The following is a 16123-nucleotide window of genomic DNA, read 5'->3' as shown; positions in this document are numbered from 1 at the left end:
AGAGAGACAAGATTAAGGAGGAGCAAGGAGGGGCTGACTAGAGGGAGACGGACTAGATAAAGGACAGACTAGAGGACAGGCTGAGGACAGACTAGATAAGACAAGACTCAGGGTTCAGATGGACAAGAAGAGGTCAAGAGGCAGCTGAGGAGATGGCACAGATTGGAGACTACAGAAGGGGCTGACAAGGTTACAGGCCTTAATACAAACCAGGGTAGGTGTAACATGCCTTGAGGCGGGAGGCGGCTAAAGCCCTTATTGTATTCAAGAAGTTGGGAAAGAGACACAGTGGAAAGAGACCGCAGGAAAGCAGTCAGGTTGTACTTTATTTCCCTGTATTCCTTATTTGAAATAGTATCTCATAAATAAACCCTGCTTGGCTTATTTAGTTAAGAGGCTTCTTAATTTTTAGTCTATCAGTTTGGGAGCAGTGTGGTGGAACTTTATAAACGGCCCATATTAAATTAAACGCAGTCAGATAGCCAAATAGTCAAAAGTCCCCAGATTAGTCCTCCAGTCAGATTAGCCCCCCAAATTAGGCTAGTCATCAAAAATATTTCACATTTGAATGGCGACCACAAAGGGACTTATGGCCCAATTATAATTTTTCTAAACTTATCATTTTTCATATAATCATAATTTTTCATAAATCCGATTATATATAATTTTCCAGGTTAGTTATAGTTATGAATAATTAATTTTTTGTATACCATCAAGTCTAATAATTTGTATTCTCCAATCACCAATATTATTAAATTCTTCCAAACAATTAACTAGATCAAAATGCAGCTCCAGAATGGCAAATTGCAAGCCACAGAATTATAATTATTAATGTAATTATTTTTTTTAATTTTTTTTTTTTGTGAGGCAGTTGGGGTTAAGTGATTTGCCCAGAGTCACACAGCTAGTAAGTGTTAAGTGTCTGAGGCCAAATTTGAACTCAGGTCCTCATGAATCCAGGGCCGGTGTTCTATCCACTGTGTTAAGGGCTAAAATTCTAGCTAAACTGTCTAAAATATCTAATGAGTGGTCGCCAATAAATTATAAGCTTTAGCAAGAGTTAGACTTTTAATCATTTATTAAGGAGAATAAGAATTTGGTAAAGAGAGAGAAAGGCCTAGATTCCTATCTATTAAAGGGAGAGCACATTTCTAGCTCCGCTCTCCACCAGAGTCCAAAGGAAAGACCCCGAGACCGAGCCCAGTCTCTTCCTTCCTCCTCCCACTAGCCCGCGTCACTTCCTGATGCCAAAGAAAAGACTCCTGGTCTTGCCCTCAAAGACCTTCGTTTCATGGGCAGAACTCTTCTACAGTAAGTCTCCAGCAGGCGGCGTCATTCCAATTGTTACAACTGCGCCACCTAGCTGCCCCTATTAATGTAATTATAAAGGTAAAATTTCCAAGGTAAATGCACTTTGAAATTTTGCCATCCACAAAATTGAAGCAGTCATAGACTGATGTCCCTTGTAAAATAGATTTAACATCTCAGTCAACAGAAGTATAACACAGCAAGGCATATTTGATTAAGGCTCTATCTCTGTTCTCCCTGAAAAAGGAATGGTAATTCCAGAAAAAAAGTTTGAAATGCACCATGCAGTTAGTTCCTTAGCTTCACACAATTTAAAGTGCATTAGCAGTTCATTTTTTAAAAAATAATGCAATTTGGGGCAGCTGGGTGGCACAGTGGATGGAGCACTGGCCCTGGAGTCAGGAGTACCTGAAGTTCAGGTCCAGCCTCAGACACTTGCTGGCTGTGTGACCCTGGGCAAGTCACTTAACCCCAATTGCCTCACTTAAAAAAAAAAAAAAGGCAAATTTTTTCAGTTCCAAATTGTCTCCCTCCCATCTCTCCCTTTTCTTTCTTGAGAAAGAAAACAAAACTAATCACAAATATGTATAGTCAAGCAAAGCAAATCCCCACATTAACCAAGTTCAAAAAAATATGTTTCAATCTGCACTCTGGATTTATCATCTCTCTATCTGGAGGCATGTTTATTATGAGTCTTCTGGAACTGTGTTTTTATATTTTTTTTTATATTTTTTTAACACAACAAACATTTTATTTTTTTCCAATTACATGTAAGGGTAGTTTTCAACATTCATTTTCATAAGATTTAGAGTTCCAAATTTTTCTCCCTCCCTCCCTTTCCTCCGCTCTCCACAAGACAGCAACCAGGTTATATATGTACAATCCACAAGTATTCTTTTTATCAGTTCTTTCCACAGGGGTGGATAGTAAGCTTTGTCATTAGTCCCTTGGAATTGCCTTGGATCATTCATTGCATTGCTGAGAGTAGTTAAGTCATTCACAATTGCTCATTGAACAATACTGCTATCACTATGCACAATGTCCTCCCAGCTCTGCTCACTTCACTGCATATCAGTTCATGAGTTTTTCCAGGTTTTTCTGGGATCATCCTGTTTGTCATTTCCTATAGCACAAGACCATTCCACCACAATCACATACCACAGCTTCTTCCATCATTCCTCAATTGATGGACATTCCCTTGATTCTCAATTCTTAGCCACCACAAAGAGTTGCTATAAATATTTTTTGTACAATTTTCCCCCTTTTCTCTTTTTCATGATTACTATTGTTAACTGTTCCCCTTCCATTCTATTGCCTTCCCCATGATATTTATTCTATTATCCATCTTCCTTCATCCTATCCCTCTTCAAAAGAGATTTGCTTTTGTCTGTCCCCTCCCCCACTCTGCCCTTTCTTCTTTTGCCCCTCTCTCTTTTTTTTTAAATTTTAAATTTTTATTTTTTTTGTTTTTTTGCGGGGCAATGGGGGTTAAGTGACTTGCCCAGGGTCACACAGCTAGTAATTGTCAAGTGTCTGAGGCCGGATTTGAACTCAGGTACTCCTGAATCCAGGGCCGTGCTTATCCACTGCCCCACCTAGCCGCCCCTGCCCCTCTCTCTTTATCCCCTTCCCCTCCTATTTTCCTGCAGGGTTAAAGAGATTACTCCACCCAATTGAGTGTGTATGTTATTCCCTCCTTCAGCCAATTCTAATGAGATTGAGGTCTTTGAGCCAATTCTGATGAGTGTTAGGCTCATTTACTGCCCAGATTAAATAGATTACTCCACCCAGTGTGTGTTAGTCCCTCCTTGAGGCAACTCTGATGAGTTTAAAGTCTTTGAGCCTTTTCTGATGAGTGTAAAATTCATTTACTGCCCTGCTCCTCCCCCATCCCTTCCCCCACTCCATAAGCCTCTTCCTGCCTAAGAATTAGGATTGATCAAATGGAACCCAGTTTATGAGAAACCAAGACACAACAAAGCAAATCCAAATGAATAAAAAAATAGAGGGCAATGTGAAATATCTTCTGGGAAAAACTGCTGACCTAGAAAATAGGTTCAGGAGAGATAATATGAAAATTATTGGTCTACCTGAAAACCATGATCAAGGAAAGAACTTCGACATCATCTTCCAAGATATTCTCAGGGAAAACTGCCCTGAAATTCTAGAAGCAGAAGCTAAAATAGAAATTGAAAGAATCCATGGATCACCTCCAGAAAGAGATCCCAAAAAGAAAACTCCTAGGAATATGATAGCCAAATTCCAGAGCTCTCAGGTCAAGGAGAAAATATTGCAAGCTGCGAAAAAGAAAGAATTCAAGTACTGTGGACCCCAGTCAGGATAGCACAAGATCTAGGAGCTCCTACATTAAAGGACTGGAGGGTATGGAATATGATATTCCAGAGGGCAAAGGAATTGGGATTACAACCGAGAATCACTTACCCAGCAAAACTGAGCATAATCTTTCAGAGGAAAAAATGGGACTTTAACGAAAAAGAGGACTTTCAGGTATTTATGATGAAAAGACCTGAACTGAATGGCAAATGTGACTTTCAAACATGAGACCCTAGAGAACCATAAAAAATTGGAGTTGGGGGATATACCTGGGGTTGTGCAGTGGGTAACTGTCTTGTGTCTGAGGACGGGTTTTGGCTGGGATCCCCGTGTCCAGAGTGCTAACTACCCCATGATGACATCTTCAGGGTTAAATTGAGGGGTGGGGGCAGCTAGGTGGCGCAGTGGATAAAGCACCAGCCCTGGATTCAGGAGTACCTGAGTTCAAATCCGGCCTCAGACACTTGACATGTACCAGTTGTGTGACCCTGGGCAAGTCACTTAACCCTCATAGTCCCGTAAAAAAAAAAAAATTGAGGGGTGAGGGGAATGCACTGGGGGAGAGGGAAGGGCAGAGGTGAAATCCTACATGAAAGAAACTGGAACTCTGTTTTAACAGATATTAAGGATAGATGCACCATTTTCACAGTTCTGTTGGAGGTTAACTAAAACTTCAGTGTCACTCCTTGAATTCAGTGAAGTGCCTCCAAGATACCACATAATACATTCTAACCATACTGTCACCCAACCAATATCAAATAGCAATCCCAGTGAAATATAGATTTGCTAAGTATATAAATCAAAGAAAAGAATCTAAAAACAGACAGGGCTTAGTTATCATCTAGAAACTTATAAGTAGTCAGCTAACATTCTACTGAGTTTGCTCTTACATAGAATAATATATGATACTGGATTGTCAATTTACCTGTTCTGCTTCCACATAAATGAGTGGAAACCCCATTTGTTTGGTCCATGTACTCATCACAGCTGCAATAGGTTTACCACTGGCATTTTCTAAACTTTCCCAAAGGTCCTCTGCAAAAGAAATGGAAACAATGAAAATTCAAGATCTCTAGGATTCTTTATGTGAAACAGATCGGAAATTAAATCTTCATGCTCCATCACAAAGATTTTAGATATTATTTGGTTCCTCTTAGACTGAATTCTATTATAAAAACTAATCATTTAAGTTAAGTGGTTAAGCTTTGATTAAGCTATCAATATCACTATGATGTGACAATATATTTAATTAGTCTTGTTTTCATTTTATTATAGGGGCCTAAGCTCAGTTAATACTTTCTTGTGCCAATATCTGTAATAAAGATATTTTGTTTCAACTAAAAATTATTCATTGTCAAACACCAAAACAAATGGCAATGAGAGAACTAACTGTTCCATTTACAAATGGAAAGTAGTTAAAATTAATTAAGTGGCAAATTAGTAAGTTGTACCTGTTTTGAATACTCTTTCTTTCAGCCTGATAGTTCATTTATTTACCTACCTTCATGAATTCAAAGAAAGAGATATGTATTAATGTATTAAGCACCTATATAATGTCTTCAAGATTGTACTAAGCTTGGGAAATACAATGACGAATAGTATACCCCAGTAAGCAAAGGAGATAATATGTTCACAAATAATGATAATATAAGATAGAATGTAAAAGTGTACACTAATAAGTATCAAGTGCTTAGAGAGTTCAGAAAAAGAAGAAATTACCTTAAGAGGAAGGGGATAATTATGGAAGGCTTCTGGAGGAGTTAAACATTTAAGTTGGGCCTCCAAAACCAAGTAGAAATTGAAGGGATGGGGAGAGAGGCAGGATGATTTTGTTTTTGCATCCTCAGCACTTACAGCAGTTCAAGGGATGTAGTAGGTACTTAATAAATGCCTGGCTCAGAGGGAAGAGAATGTGTTAATTAAATAGTGAAGGGCCTGATTTAGTTTAACCATGGTACTCAGAGGCAAATAATGAGTCATAAAGTTGAAAAGGTAGAGCACAGGAACTTAGAATATCTGGCTAAAGAAGTTAAAACTTCTGGGTTAGAGCTAGAAGGGACATCAGAGTGATCTACAACCAAAGTGATCAAAGGAATGCAGAGGTGCTTTTCCCCACAGAAGCAATAAGAGAAGAATGTTTCAGAAAGATGCACAATGAGTGGGGTTAAGGAGGATGAGGCCTGATAAAGAGGTCACTGGTAACCTTTGAGAGATCAGTTTTAGCAGTTCTAAGAGGCTTAAGAATAGAACAAAGAACAAGTGAAAGCTCCCTTCAAGAATTTCAGCCAGGGGGCAGCTAGCAGGCCCAGTGTCACCGGCCCTGGAGTCAGGAGTACCTGAGTTCAAATCCAGCCTTAGACTTTTTTTCCTTTATGAAAGATTCAGGGGGCAGCTAGGTGGCGCAGTGGATAGAACACCGGTCCTGGAGTCAGGAGTACCTGAGTTCAAATCCAGCCTTAGACTTTTTTTCCTTTATGAAAGATTCAGGGGGCAGCTAGGTGGCGCAGTGGATAGAACACCGGTCCTGGAGTCAGGAGTACCTGAGTTCAAATCCGGCCTCAGACACTTAACACTTACTAGCTGTGTGACCCTGGGCAAGTCACTTAACCCCAATTGCCTCACTAAAAAAAAAAAAAAAAAAAGAATTTCAGCCAGGAAGAAAGGCCAGTCTTAAAGTAGGAAGGCTAGGAAAGCATTTGGCAAATGATAGCACTGCTTTTAAAAATTAGCTTTGAACTAGCTATGTGACCCTGGGTAAGTCACTCATTGCCCTGAAAAAAAAAATTAGCTTTGAGAATAAAATGTTAAATAACCCTACAATTGATCACTCTGCTAGGCTTATTACATGCCAGTGTGATGTGTTAATAATATACTTTAATGGAAACAGACAATTAACTTTACAATCTGTCAAGCTGTTACACTAGCTATTAACACAGGTATAATCTGCCCAGTTGGTAGACAGTCAACTGGCGAACTTTAGCCATGATAAGCAAATTGTAATTTGTAAGACATATATGCCTAGATCACAAAACTAAGAGACCTTCTACCCCAGAAATACTCCATGTTCTATATAACCTATATCAGACTGATTTCTCTCTTGGGAAGGGAGGAGGGAAGAGAATAATTTGCAACTCAAAATCTTATAAAAACAAATGTTGAAAATGATCTTTACATGTAATTGAAAAATAATAAAATACTTTTTATGATTAAAAAAAGATACTCTGTGCTCACTCAAGATTGTAATGAGGAGCAGAGTCAAAATGGTGAAATGAGAGCCAGCAATTTTGCCCACCTCAAGAGGTACACCTCCTTCCACAACAACCTAGAAAATGTACCAAACTGAATATTCATTGGAAAAAGCAAGAAAAAGTCACAGTGAGTCATTCTTTCCAGCTTAGGGCAGCTTAAGATAAGATAAAGAGGTCTACAGACGTCGGGATGGGAACTAGCCAGGAGAGCAGTGCAGTGGTGGTGAGCAGCCAAGCACCCATGGACACTTAAGGTACTGAAGACCTGGGCAGAGATGTCAGAGGACCCCTGTACAAGCCTTGGGAACAGGAATGGATGCCATCTAATAGCTCTACTGTCCATTTATCCAGTGCCAGGTCATAGTTCCAGGGCAGAGAGAAATGGTCATAATAATGAGGGAGCAGGAGCCCCTGCCTGTGTAAAAAGCTTAGAACAAGTATCAGAGATATTGTTGTGAGGCTCTAAACTCAAGAGCCAAGTGAGAACTCACTTCTAACCTTTAGCCCCATAAGTAAGTCTATATATAGTAGAATAAACCAGGGGAGCCAACCAAAATCAAGGGGAAGCCAGCAAGTTCGGTCACTATGAACATGAAGAACCTCCCTGAGGGTTAACGAAGACTAGCAATAGTTTATAAAAACTTGGGGGGGGGGGCGTGGAGAGGGGGGTTCATGGAGTAATGGAGTAGCAGTGAATAGACCTCTCCCTAGATCACATCACTCTGGGAGGCCAAAAACTTACAGGCCCCCAGACTGAGCTGTGAAAGCAACAGAAGGACATAAAAGACAGAAGCTAAAGCCATACATTCCCCCAAGAAGTGAGCAGAGACCAACATTAACATAAAGCCCAGTCAAGAAAGAGGCTAGAAAAGTGTATAAACAACTTAAAAAAAAGATTTAAAATTCAAACAAGTGTGGTAAAAGCTTGCTTTTATTGACATACAGGTTTTACACTGTCGCTCTGCTCTGTACCTGCGGCTTTGCCTGGTTTTAACTTCATGGAACAAAGACTCCCCTTGCCAGATACTCCCTTGTGTTCCTTTCCCCTCCCCGAACCCCACCCCTTCTCCTGCCCTCCAGTGTTGTTTCCTCTTTTGGATTGTAAGATATTTGAGGGCAGGGGCTGTCTTTCTTTTTTATTGTATTCCCAAAGCTTAGCACAGTCCCTGGCACATAGCAGGTGTTTATTAATAAATGTTTACTGATTAGAACAGATAACAGGTCAGTCACCTAGGTCACCAGAGCTTTTTCTGTCTACTTTTCAACAATGTAAACTCAACACCATACCCTTAATCTCAGCTGCTTGTTGGAAGGTTTATCCATATTCCAATTTCTCTCCAATCCACCCCCTACCCCACCAAATCCATCTCAGACTTAATACGGACTTTAACATATAAAAAACTGAAAAGTATATTAGGAAAAGTACACCAAAAGAAAATTATAATTTACTAATTTCAATACAAAGGCTATCAAATTAATCTTACAACTAAACTATGCCATGGTTACATTGGAATTTTGGTATTCTAAGTGATCTATCTGCATTTGACTTCCACATCCTTTCCTGTTTTTAAAAACATTTATTGTATACTGAAGAACTTAAAACTCCACGTCTTCCTCTTTCCTATTCAAGCAATACCTACCAAGAATACATTGAAATTACCTCATTTAAATCCACAATCCCACATAATCATTTTTACGAATAGAAACTTCCAGATGATTTAATGGTCAATTATCTAACAGTTGTCTAACAAGCAGGACAAAAGTTCCAGAATCTGGACAATGGCCTAGGGTGTTCTGCTTCAGGTAAATATAGCACCTTCAAATAATTAAAATGACAGAAAACATTGCAAAGTGATCAGAAGAGTGGATGACAATGACCTCTGATCCACTGAAACTCACTACTTGCAAAAGGAAATTCACTATCAGTTTTCTATCTGAAAGTGGATAGTATGTTTGAATGGAGTTCTTTGGAATTTTGGTCAGTCATTGTGCTGATCGGTTATTAAATCTTTCATACCATACCATACCATACACTAATCTAAACCGAAAACTGGGCATGTGAGAGAACAGTGAAACTGTTGTTAGTGTATCACATCAAAGGGTTCCTGAATATAAAATTTAAACCTTCTTTTCTTTTCATACTGATGAAATATTAAAGATTACCTGTGGCTGCATTCTTCTGTTGGAACTTGGTTAAGTATATGTTCATTCCTTTCTTAAAGTCCTAAAAACATATAATTTTTAAAAAGAGAATTTGGTCACCATGTCAGATTTGTGCCCATTTCCACATCAAGAGTCTCACTTAGCAGAGTGAAACAAATATTTCACTATTGCTTTTTATTTCAATTTGTTTCTATATTTTGGTACTTGAAAGTAATGGGTTATTTTCAAAGTTAGAACTGAACAATTTAAATGTCAATGGTTCTTCCTTCTTAATCTTTTTGCCTGCTACTCGAGAACACATATATTCCAAACATTCCTCTTCCACCAATATTTGTAACTGTTAAAAACAAAACCTTTCCCAGAAGAAACTAAAAAAAAATAATCAGTAAACACTAAGAAATATATAAAAGAAAGCAATAAGAAATTTAGAAAAGGACAAAGACAAGTAGGGCTGTGTTTGCAATATTGTTAAATTTAACACATAATTTTTTAAAAATGAGCTACTCTTGTTCCAGGCAATTGCAGTTAGGTGACTTGCCCAGGGTCACACAGCTGGTAAGTGTCAAGTATCTGAGACCACATGTGAAAGGTTCTCCTGACTCCAGGGCCCATGTTTTATCTACTGTGTCTCCCAGCTCCCCCAAGACTCAAGGTTTTAGATACAAGCCCTCTTTCTACTGTTCTTTTTATATGAAAATAGTTGTTTGTCAAATTCATACATTTGTATGAAAGATCATTTTCCACATCTAATTCCCTTTTTACATGACAGTCAAGGTAAACAAAAACTAAGTACAAACTAAAACCTGGTAACTTTTCTATAAATAAGAACTTATTTAGCTATTAGAAATTTAATCCAAATAGAGAACTTATTTCTAAGGCTAACACATTTCTTCATAAACATAAAGTAATGCCTCACAATAAACTTTACCATAAACGGTAGAAGATTGTTTTGTGTTTTGTTTTGTTTTTTTTTACCTTATCCCCAATGTAGTCATGCAACATTCTGATGACAGATGCCCCTTTGCTATAGGATATAGCATCAAATATCTCATCAACTTCGGAAGGATGGCCCACACTGACCTGGCAAATATGGTATGATTCAAGGTTATTAAAGTAGAAAGACTAAAAAATTAAATTACTTTCCTGAAAACCTTTATATCCCACAAGAGATTTCTGAATACCCATTACATGTTACTGACCTGCAACAAATTTTAAGTAGCATACTAATAAGGCAGAATGATTAACCTTATCTCCTTTTGTTCATTATTCTCTCACAAAACAAAATCAACCTAACATCACTATGTGGAATAAAAAAAGCTGGGGGTAGATGGGAGTGTAATGGAGGAACCCTAAGTCAACAGGTTTCATTTAGTTTCTCATACTAAGAATGATGACCTATATAGCTATGTAACATGATCAGGGATGTCAATGGCTCTCATTTTTGATGTGAAAGACACTCATTTTTAGAAGTTGATATTTTTTCAAATAAGTTAACTAAGATAAAGAAAATGACAATCAAGAATTTTAAGGGCAACAGAAATAGCTAGACTGAGTTAATCTTTTCATAGAAGTTCTTTTTTTAAATTCAATTTATTTTATTTTCAGTTCTAAATTCTCTCTCTTTCCCCTCTCCTCTAACTCCCTGAGAAAGTAAGAAAAACAAAACCCATTACAAATATGAATAGCCATACAAAACAAATTCCCACATTACCCATATCTAAAAGAAGAAAGGAAAGAAAAGGAAACATGCTTCATTCTGGACTCTTTGCCAGTCTATCAGTTTTCTATCTGAAAGTGGATAGTATGTTTGAATGGAGTTCTTTGGAATTTTGGTCAGTCATTGTGCTGATCAGTTATTAAATCTTTCAAATTTCATTATCTTTACAATACTGTTTTTACTGTATAAATTGTTGTCACAGTTCTGCTCACTCTACCTTGAATCAATTCCTCTAAGTCTTCCCAGATTTTTCAGAAACTATCCCCCTCATCATTTATTCTAGAACAATAGTATTAGGCATTCCCCTCAGTTTCTAATTTTTTGCTAACACATAAAGTGCAGATATATTTTTGTACATATTAGCCCTTGATTTCTTTTGGGTATAGATTTAGGAGCAGCATTGATAGGTCAAAGGCACATACAGTTTAACAGCTTTTTGTACATAGTCCCTAATTGCTTTCCATATTGGTTGAACTAGCTTACAGTTCCAACAATAGTGCATTAATGTACCTGTTTTCCTACATCTCCTTCCAGTATTTGTTATTTACCTATTTTTGTCATCTAAGACAATCTGAGGAGTATGAGATAGCACCTCAAAATTGTTTTAATTTGCATACCTCTAATTTTTTGTTATCTGGAGCATTTTTCATATGGCTACTGATGGCTTGGATTTCTTCCTCTGAAAATTTCCAATTCATAGTCCTTGATCATTTATCAATTGGGTTTTTATTTGTGAAAATTTGACTCAGTTCTCAATATATCCTAGAAATGAAAACTTGCTACAAAGATTTCCCCCTTCCCCAATTTCTTGGTTTTCTTCTAATTTCAGCTGCATTTGTTTTGTTTGCTCAAAAAACCTTTATATTTTATCAAAATTATCCATTCTACCCCTTGAGGACCTCTCTATGTCTTCCTTTGTCATGAATTCTTCCCCTATTTAAAGATTTGATACACACTTTCTTCCATTTTCCATTAATTTACTTTTCATGAATGTTGGGTGGTGTGGGTTTTTTTTGGTGAGGCAACTGGGGTTAAGTGACTTGCCCAGGGTCACACACAGCTAATAAGGGTCAAATGTCTAATGCCAGATTTGAACTCAGGTCCTCCAGGGCTAGTGCTTTATCCACTGTACCACCTAGCTGCCCCCTTCATGAATGTTCTTTTTTTTTTACACGTGAAATTTTTATTTGTATCCAATTCAAATCTGCTGGGGGCAGCTAAGTATATTCCTTTTAGCTGCCCTAATACTGAGAAAGTTCGTATGAGTTAGCAGTATTATCTTCCCATGTAGGAATGCAAAGTTTATTCTTTTAATATCCCTCATGATTTCCTTTTCCTGTTTACCTTTTTATGCTTCTCTAGGGTCTTATATTTGAAAGTCAAATTTTCTATTCAGTTCAGGACTTTTCATCAACAAAGTCCTCTTTTTCACTGATGTCCCATTTTTTTCCCTGAAAGATTATATGCAGTTTTGCTGGGTAGGTGATTCTTGGCTGCAATCCCAGTTCCTTTGCCCTCTGGAATATCATATTCCATGCCCTCCAGTCCTTTAATGTAGATGCTGCTAGATCTTGTTTTAGCCTTATTGGAGCTCCACAGTATTTTAATTCCTTTTTTCTAGCTGCTTGCAATATTTTCTCCTTGACCTGGGAGCTCTGGAATTTGGCTATAATATTCCTGGAAATTTTCCTTTTGGGATTTCTTTCAGGAGGTGATTGGTGGATTCTTACAATTTCTATTCTATCTTCTACTTCTAGAACATCAGGGCAAGTTTCCCTGACAATTTCTTGAAGGATGATGTCTAAACTCTTATTTTGACTTTTTGTGGGGGGAGGGTGGGGGGGGAAGTGAGGCAATTGGAGTTAAGTGACTTGCCCAGGGTCACACAGCTAATAAGTGGTAAGTGTCTGAGGCCGTATTTGAACTCAGGTACTCCTGAATCCAGGGCTGGTGTTTTATCCACTGCGCCATCTAGCTGCCCCTAAACTCTTATTTTGATCATCGTTTTCAGGTAGTCCAACGATTTTCAAAATATTTCTCCTGGATCTATTTTCCAGGTCAGCTGTTCTTCCAAGGAGATATTTCATATCACCCTCTATTTTTTTAATTCATTTCGATTTGCTTTACAATGTCTTGGTTTCTCCCAAAGCTATCTATTCCCATATGAAAAAATGCTCTAAATCTCTAATGATTAGAGAGATGCAAATTAAAACAATTCTGAGGTACCACCTGACACCTATCAGATTGGATAAAATGACAAAAAAGGAAAACAATAAATGTTGGAGAAGCTGTGGAAAAATTGGAACACTAATGCATTGTTGGTGGAGCTGTGAACTGATCCAACCATTCTGGAGACTAATTTGGAATTATGCCCAAAGGGCAATAAAGCTGTGCATACCCTTTGACCCAGCAATACCACTTTTGGGTCTTTTGCCCAAAGAAATCATGGAAAGGGGAAAGGGACCCACATGTACAAAAATATTTATAGCTGCTCTTTTTTTTTTTTAAGTGAGGCAATTGGGGTTAAGTGACTTGCCCAGGGTCACACAGCTAGTAAGTGTTAAGTGTCTGAGACCGGATTTGAACTCAGGTCCTCCTGACTCCAGGGCCGGTGCTTTATCCACTGTACCACCTAGCCGCCCCTATAGCTGCTCTTTATGTAGTGGCGGCAAGGAATTGGAAGTTGAGGGGATGCCCATCAACTGGGGAATGGCTGGACAAGTTGTGGTATATGCATACAATGGAATACTATTGTGCTGTAAGAAACGATGAGCAGGAGAATTTCAGAGAAACCTGGAGGGTCTCGCGTGGGCTGATGAGTGAGATGAGCAGAACCAGAAGAACATTGTACACAGTATCATCAACATTGTGTGTTGACCTACTGTGATGGACTAGATTCTTCTCACCAATGCAATGGTACAGAAGAGGATCTCCAAATCCAGGAAAAAAAAAAAAATTGTGGAGTAGATGCTGAATGAACCATACTATTTCTTTTGTTTTTGGTGCTGATGTTTATCTATTTTGAGGTTTGTCGTCATTGCTCTGATTTTTCTCTTATAACATGACTAATGCAGAAATAAGTTTAATGTTATTATATATATATATATATATATAAAAACCTATATCAGACTGCCTGCTGTCTAGGGGAGGGGGGAGGGAGGGAGAAAAAATCTGAAATTGGAGAGCTTGTATAAACAAAAGTTGAGAACTATCTTTACATGTAACGGGGAAAAAAATGGTACTCAAACCAATCTACTTAGAATAAAGCAATTTCCAATAAAAAAAAATCAATGTCTTGGTTTCTCATAAAGTCACTAGCTTCCCTTTGTTCAATCATAATTCTTTTTTTTTTTTTTTTAGTGAGGCAATTGGGGTTAAGTGACTTGCCCAGGGTCACACAGCTAGTAAGTGTTAAGTGTCTGAGGCCGGACCTGAACTCAGGTACTCCTGACTCCAGGGCTGGTGCTCTATCCACTGCGCCACCTAGCTGCCCCACAATCATAATTCTTAGGCAATTATTTTCTTCAGAGAGCTTTTGTACCTCCTTTTCCATTTGACTTTTTCCTCATGACTCTCCTGTGTCACTCTCATTTCTCTTTCCATTCTTTCCCCCACCTCTCAAAATCTTCCTTCTATTTCTCCTACTTTCTCTTCAAAATTCCTTTTGAGTGTTTCTATGGCCTGAGACCAATTCATACTTTTCTTTTAAGTTTTAGACATTGGAGCTTTGATTTTGTTATTATCTTCTTAGGTATTCTGGTTTACTTTTCCCCCAAAAAAGCTTTCTATAGTCTGCTGCTTTCTTTGTCTACTCATCTCTACCCAGAAACAGATGTCTGATTGATGAATGTTCTTAAAACATAATGTAAGGGTGACAAATCCCTAAAGCCAGTCAAACTTGTGTAGTTTACAAGTATTTACTTATATTTACTGAGTGTATTTACTAATATTACAAGTACTTACTGAGTGCCCCAAAGGGTGTATAATATTTTACTACAAATTTACATATACCAAGATCAAACAAATTTCCAGTCTACTTTAAAAATAACCTATATTAGAAGTTAGCCTTAGTAGATTTTTAAAGATTGAAAACATCAGATACAGCAGATAAAAGTAAACAATGCTATCCTTTTCTCTTCAAGAACATTTTCTGTATAACATCACTAAAAAGTGAGATAGCTTTATTTTTAAGGCTAAAAGTGGGAAAGAGTAGTTTACTTTACTTACTTCAATAGGATGACTATTATCTAAAGCATCAAGCTCCTGGGCTCGGGTATAATCAGCAGAAACAAATTGAGTCCAGATATCATATTCTGGGAAGCAATGGTCTACACACAAATACTCGATCCAAGAGGCAAAGCCTTCATTTAGCCAAAGATGAGTCCACCATTCCTTTAAAAAATAAAAGTTCAAAAGCATTTTAAGAAAATATCTATTCAACTAATTTATAAAACATTTCACTCAGCCTGTGCCCCAACACTAGCAATTTAATGAATTCCAAAAGCAACTCAAAACATCTGTTAAGTAGTCCATTTCTTTGGAGGAAGTTGAAGTTTCATAAAAAAGGAAGCCTAGCATAACCATATGGAACAGAACTTGGAAGTTTAGTAAGGGTATCTCTCAAATAACACTAGCCACTTTGGCTAGCTTTCACTATATTACAATGTGTAGGAAAAAGAAACATGTGAAAAAGGAGGTGGGTAATGGTTAAGATGTCAAAGAGATCAAAAATGAGAACGTCTATGTAGAGATTATACCAGAAGTTCTCTGCAAAGAGAACAGAGGTACTGAGAGAAAAATAAGGCGATGTAAAAGAACCTCCCCATGTTTGCAGAAAATAACTATTGTCAATCATAATGTAAGTATCTAGGAAAGGTTAAATGAACTACAATGAAGGACATGAGCAATCAGTAGGATGGTAATAGGAGTGTGAGAGTTCTTTGAAATTCTCCATGAAACTGTATCCTGAATAAAATCAACTCTCAATTAATTTTTTGTTGTTGTTTTTTTTTTTGTTTTTGTGAGGCAATTGGGGTTAAGTGACTTGCCCAGGGTCACACAACCAGTAAGTGTTAAGTGTCTGAGGCCAGATTTGAACTCAGGTACTGCTGACTCCAGGGCCGGTGCTCTATCCACTGCGCCATCTAGCTGCCCCTCAATTAATTTTTAAAAGAAAATATTCTGATGCAGTTTTCGTTATGTCTGATAAGACAAATGCAGAATAAATTCCAAGGGATTAATGAGACTATGAAAAGCAAAATGCCTTGCAACTTTACTTTCAAATTCCCAAATCACATTTTAAAAATATTCATTTTAGGGGCGGCTAGGTGGCACAGATAAGCACCGGCCCTGG

General features: G+C 37.8%; 1 protein-coding gene across 1 annotated transcript in view; it reads right to left on the bottom strand.

Moving 5' to 3' along the window:
- Positions 1 to 16123, bottom strand: part of NPEPPS (aminopeptidase puromycin sensitive) — a 90243-nt gene that overhangs the window by 29919 nt on the left and 44201 nt on the right. Inside the window, 4 exon segments of the mRNA XM_044002896.1 lie at positions 4568 to 4677; positions 9054 to 9114; positions 10029 to 10133; positions 14998 to 15162. Of these exon segments, the coding sequence (XP_043858831.1) occupies positions 4568 to 4677; positions 9054 to 9114; positions 10029 to 10133; positions 14998 to 15162 (441 nt within the window).

The sequence above is a fragment of the Dromiciops gliroides genome, chromosome 4 (genome assembly GCF_019393635.1).
Source record: "Dromiciops gliroides isolate mDroGli1 chromosome 4, mDroGli1.pri, whole genome shotgun sequence".
Lineage (NCBI taxonomy): Eukaryota > Metazoa > Chordata > Mammalia > Microbiotheria > Microbiotheriidae > Dromiciops > Dromiciops gliroides.
The sequence above is the reverse complement of the archived record's forward strand: the minus strand, read 5'-3'. Positions and strand labels throughout refer to the sequence as shown.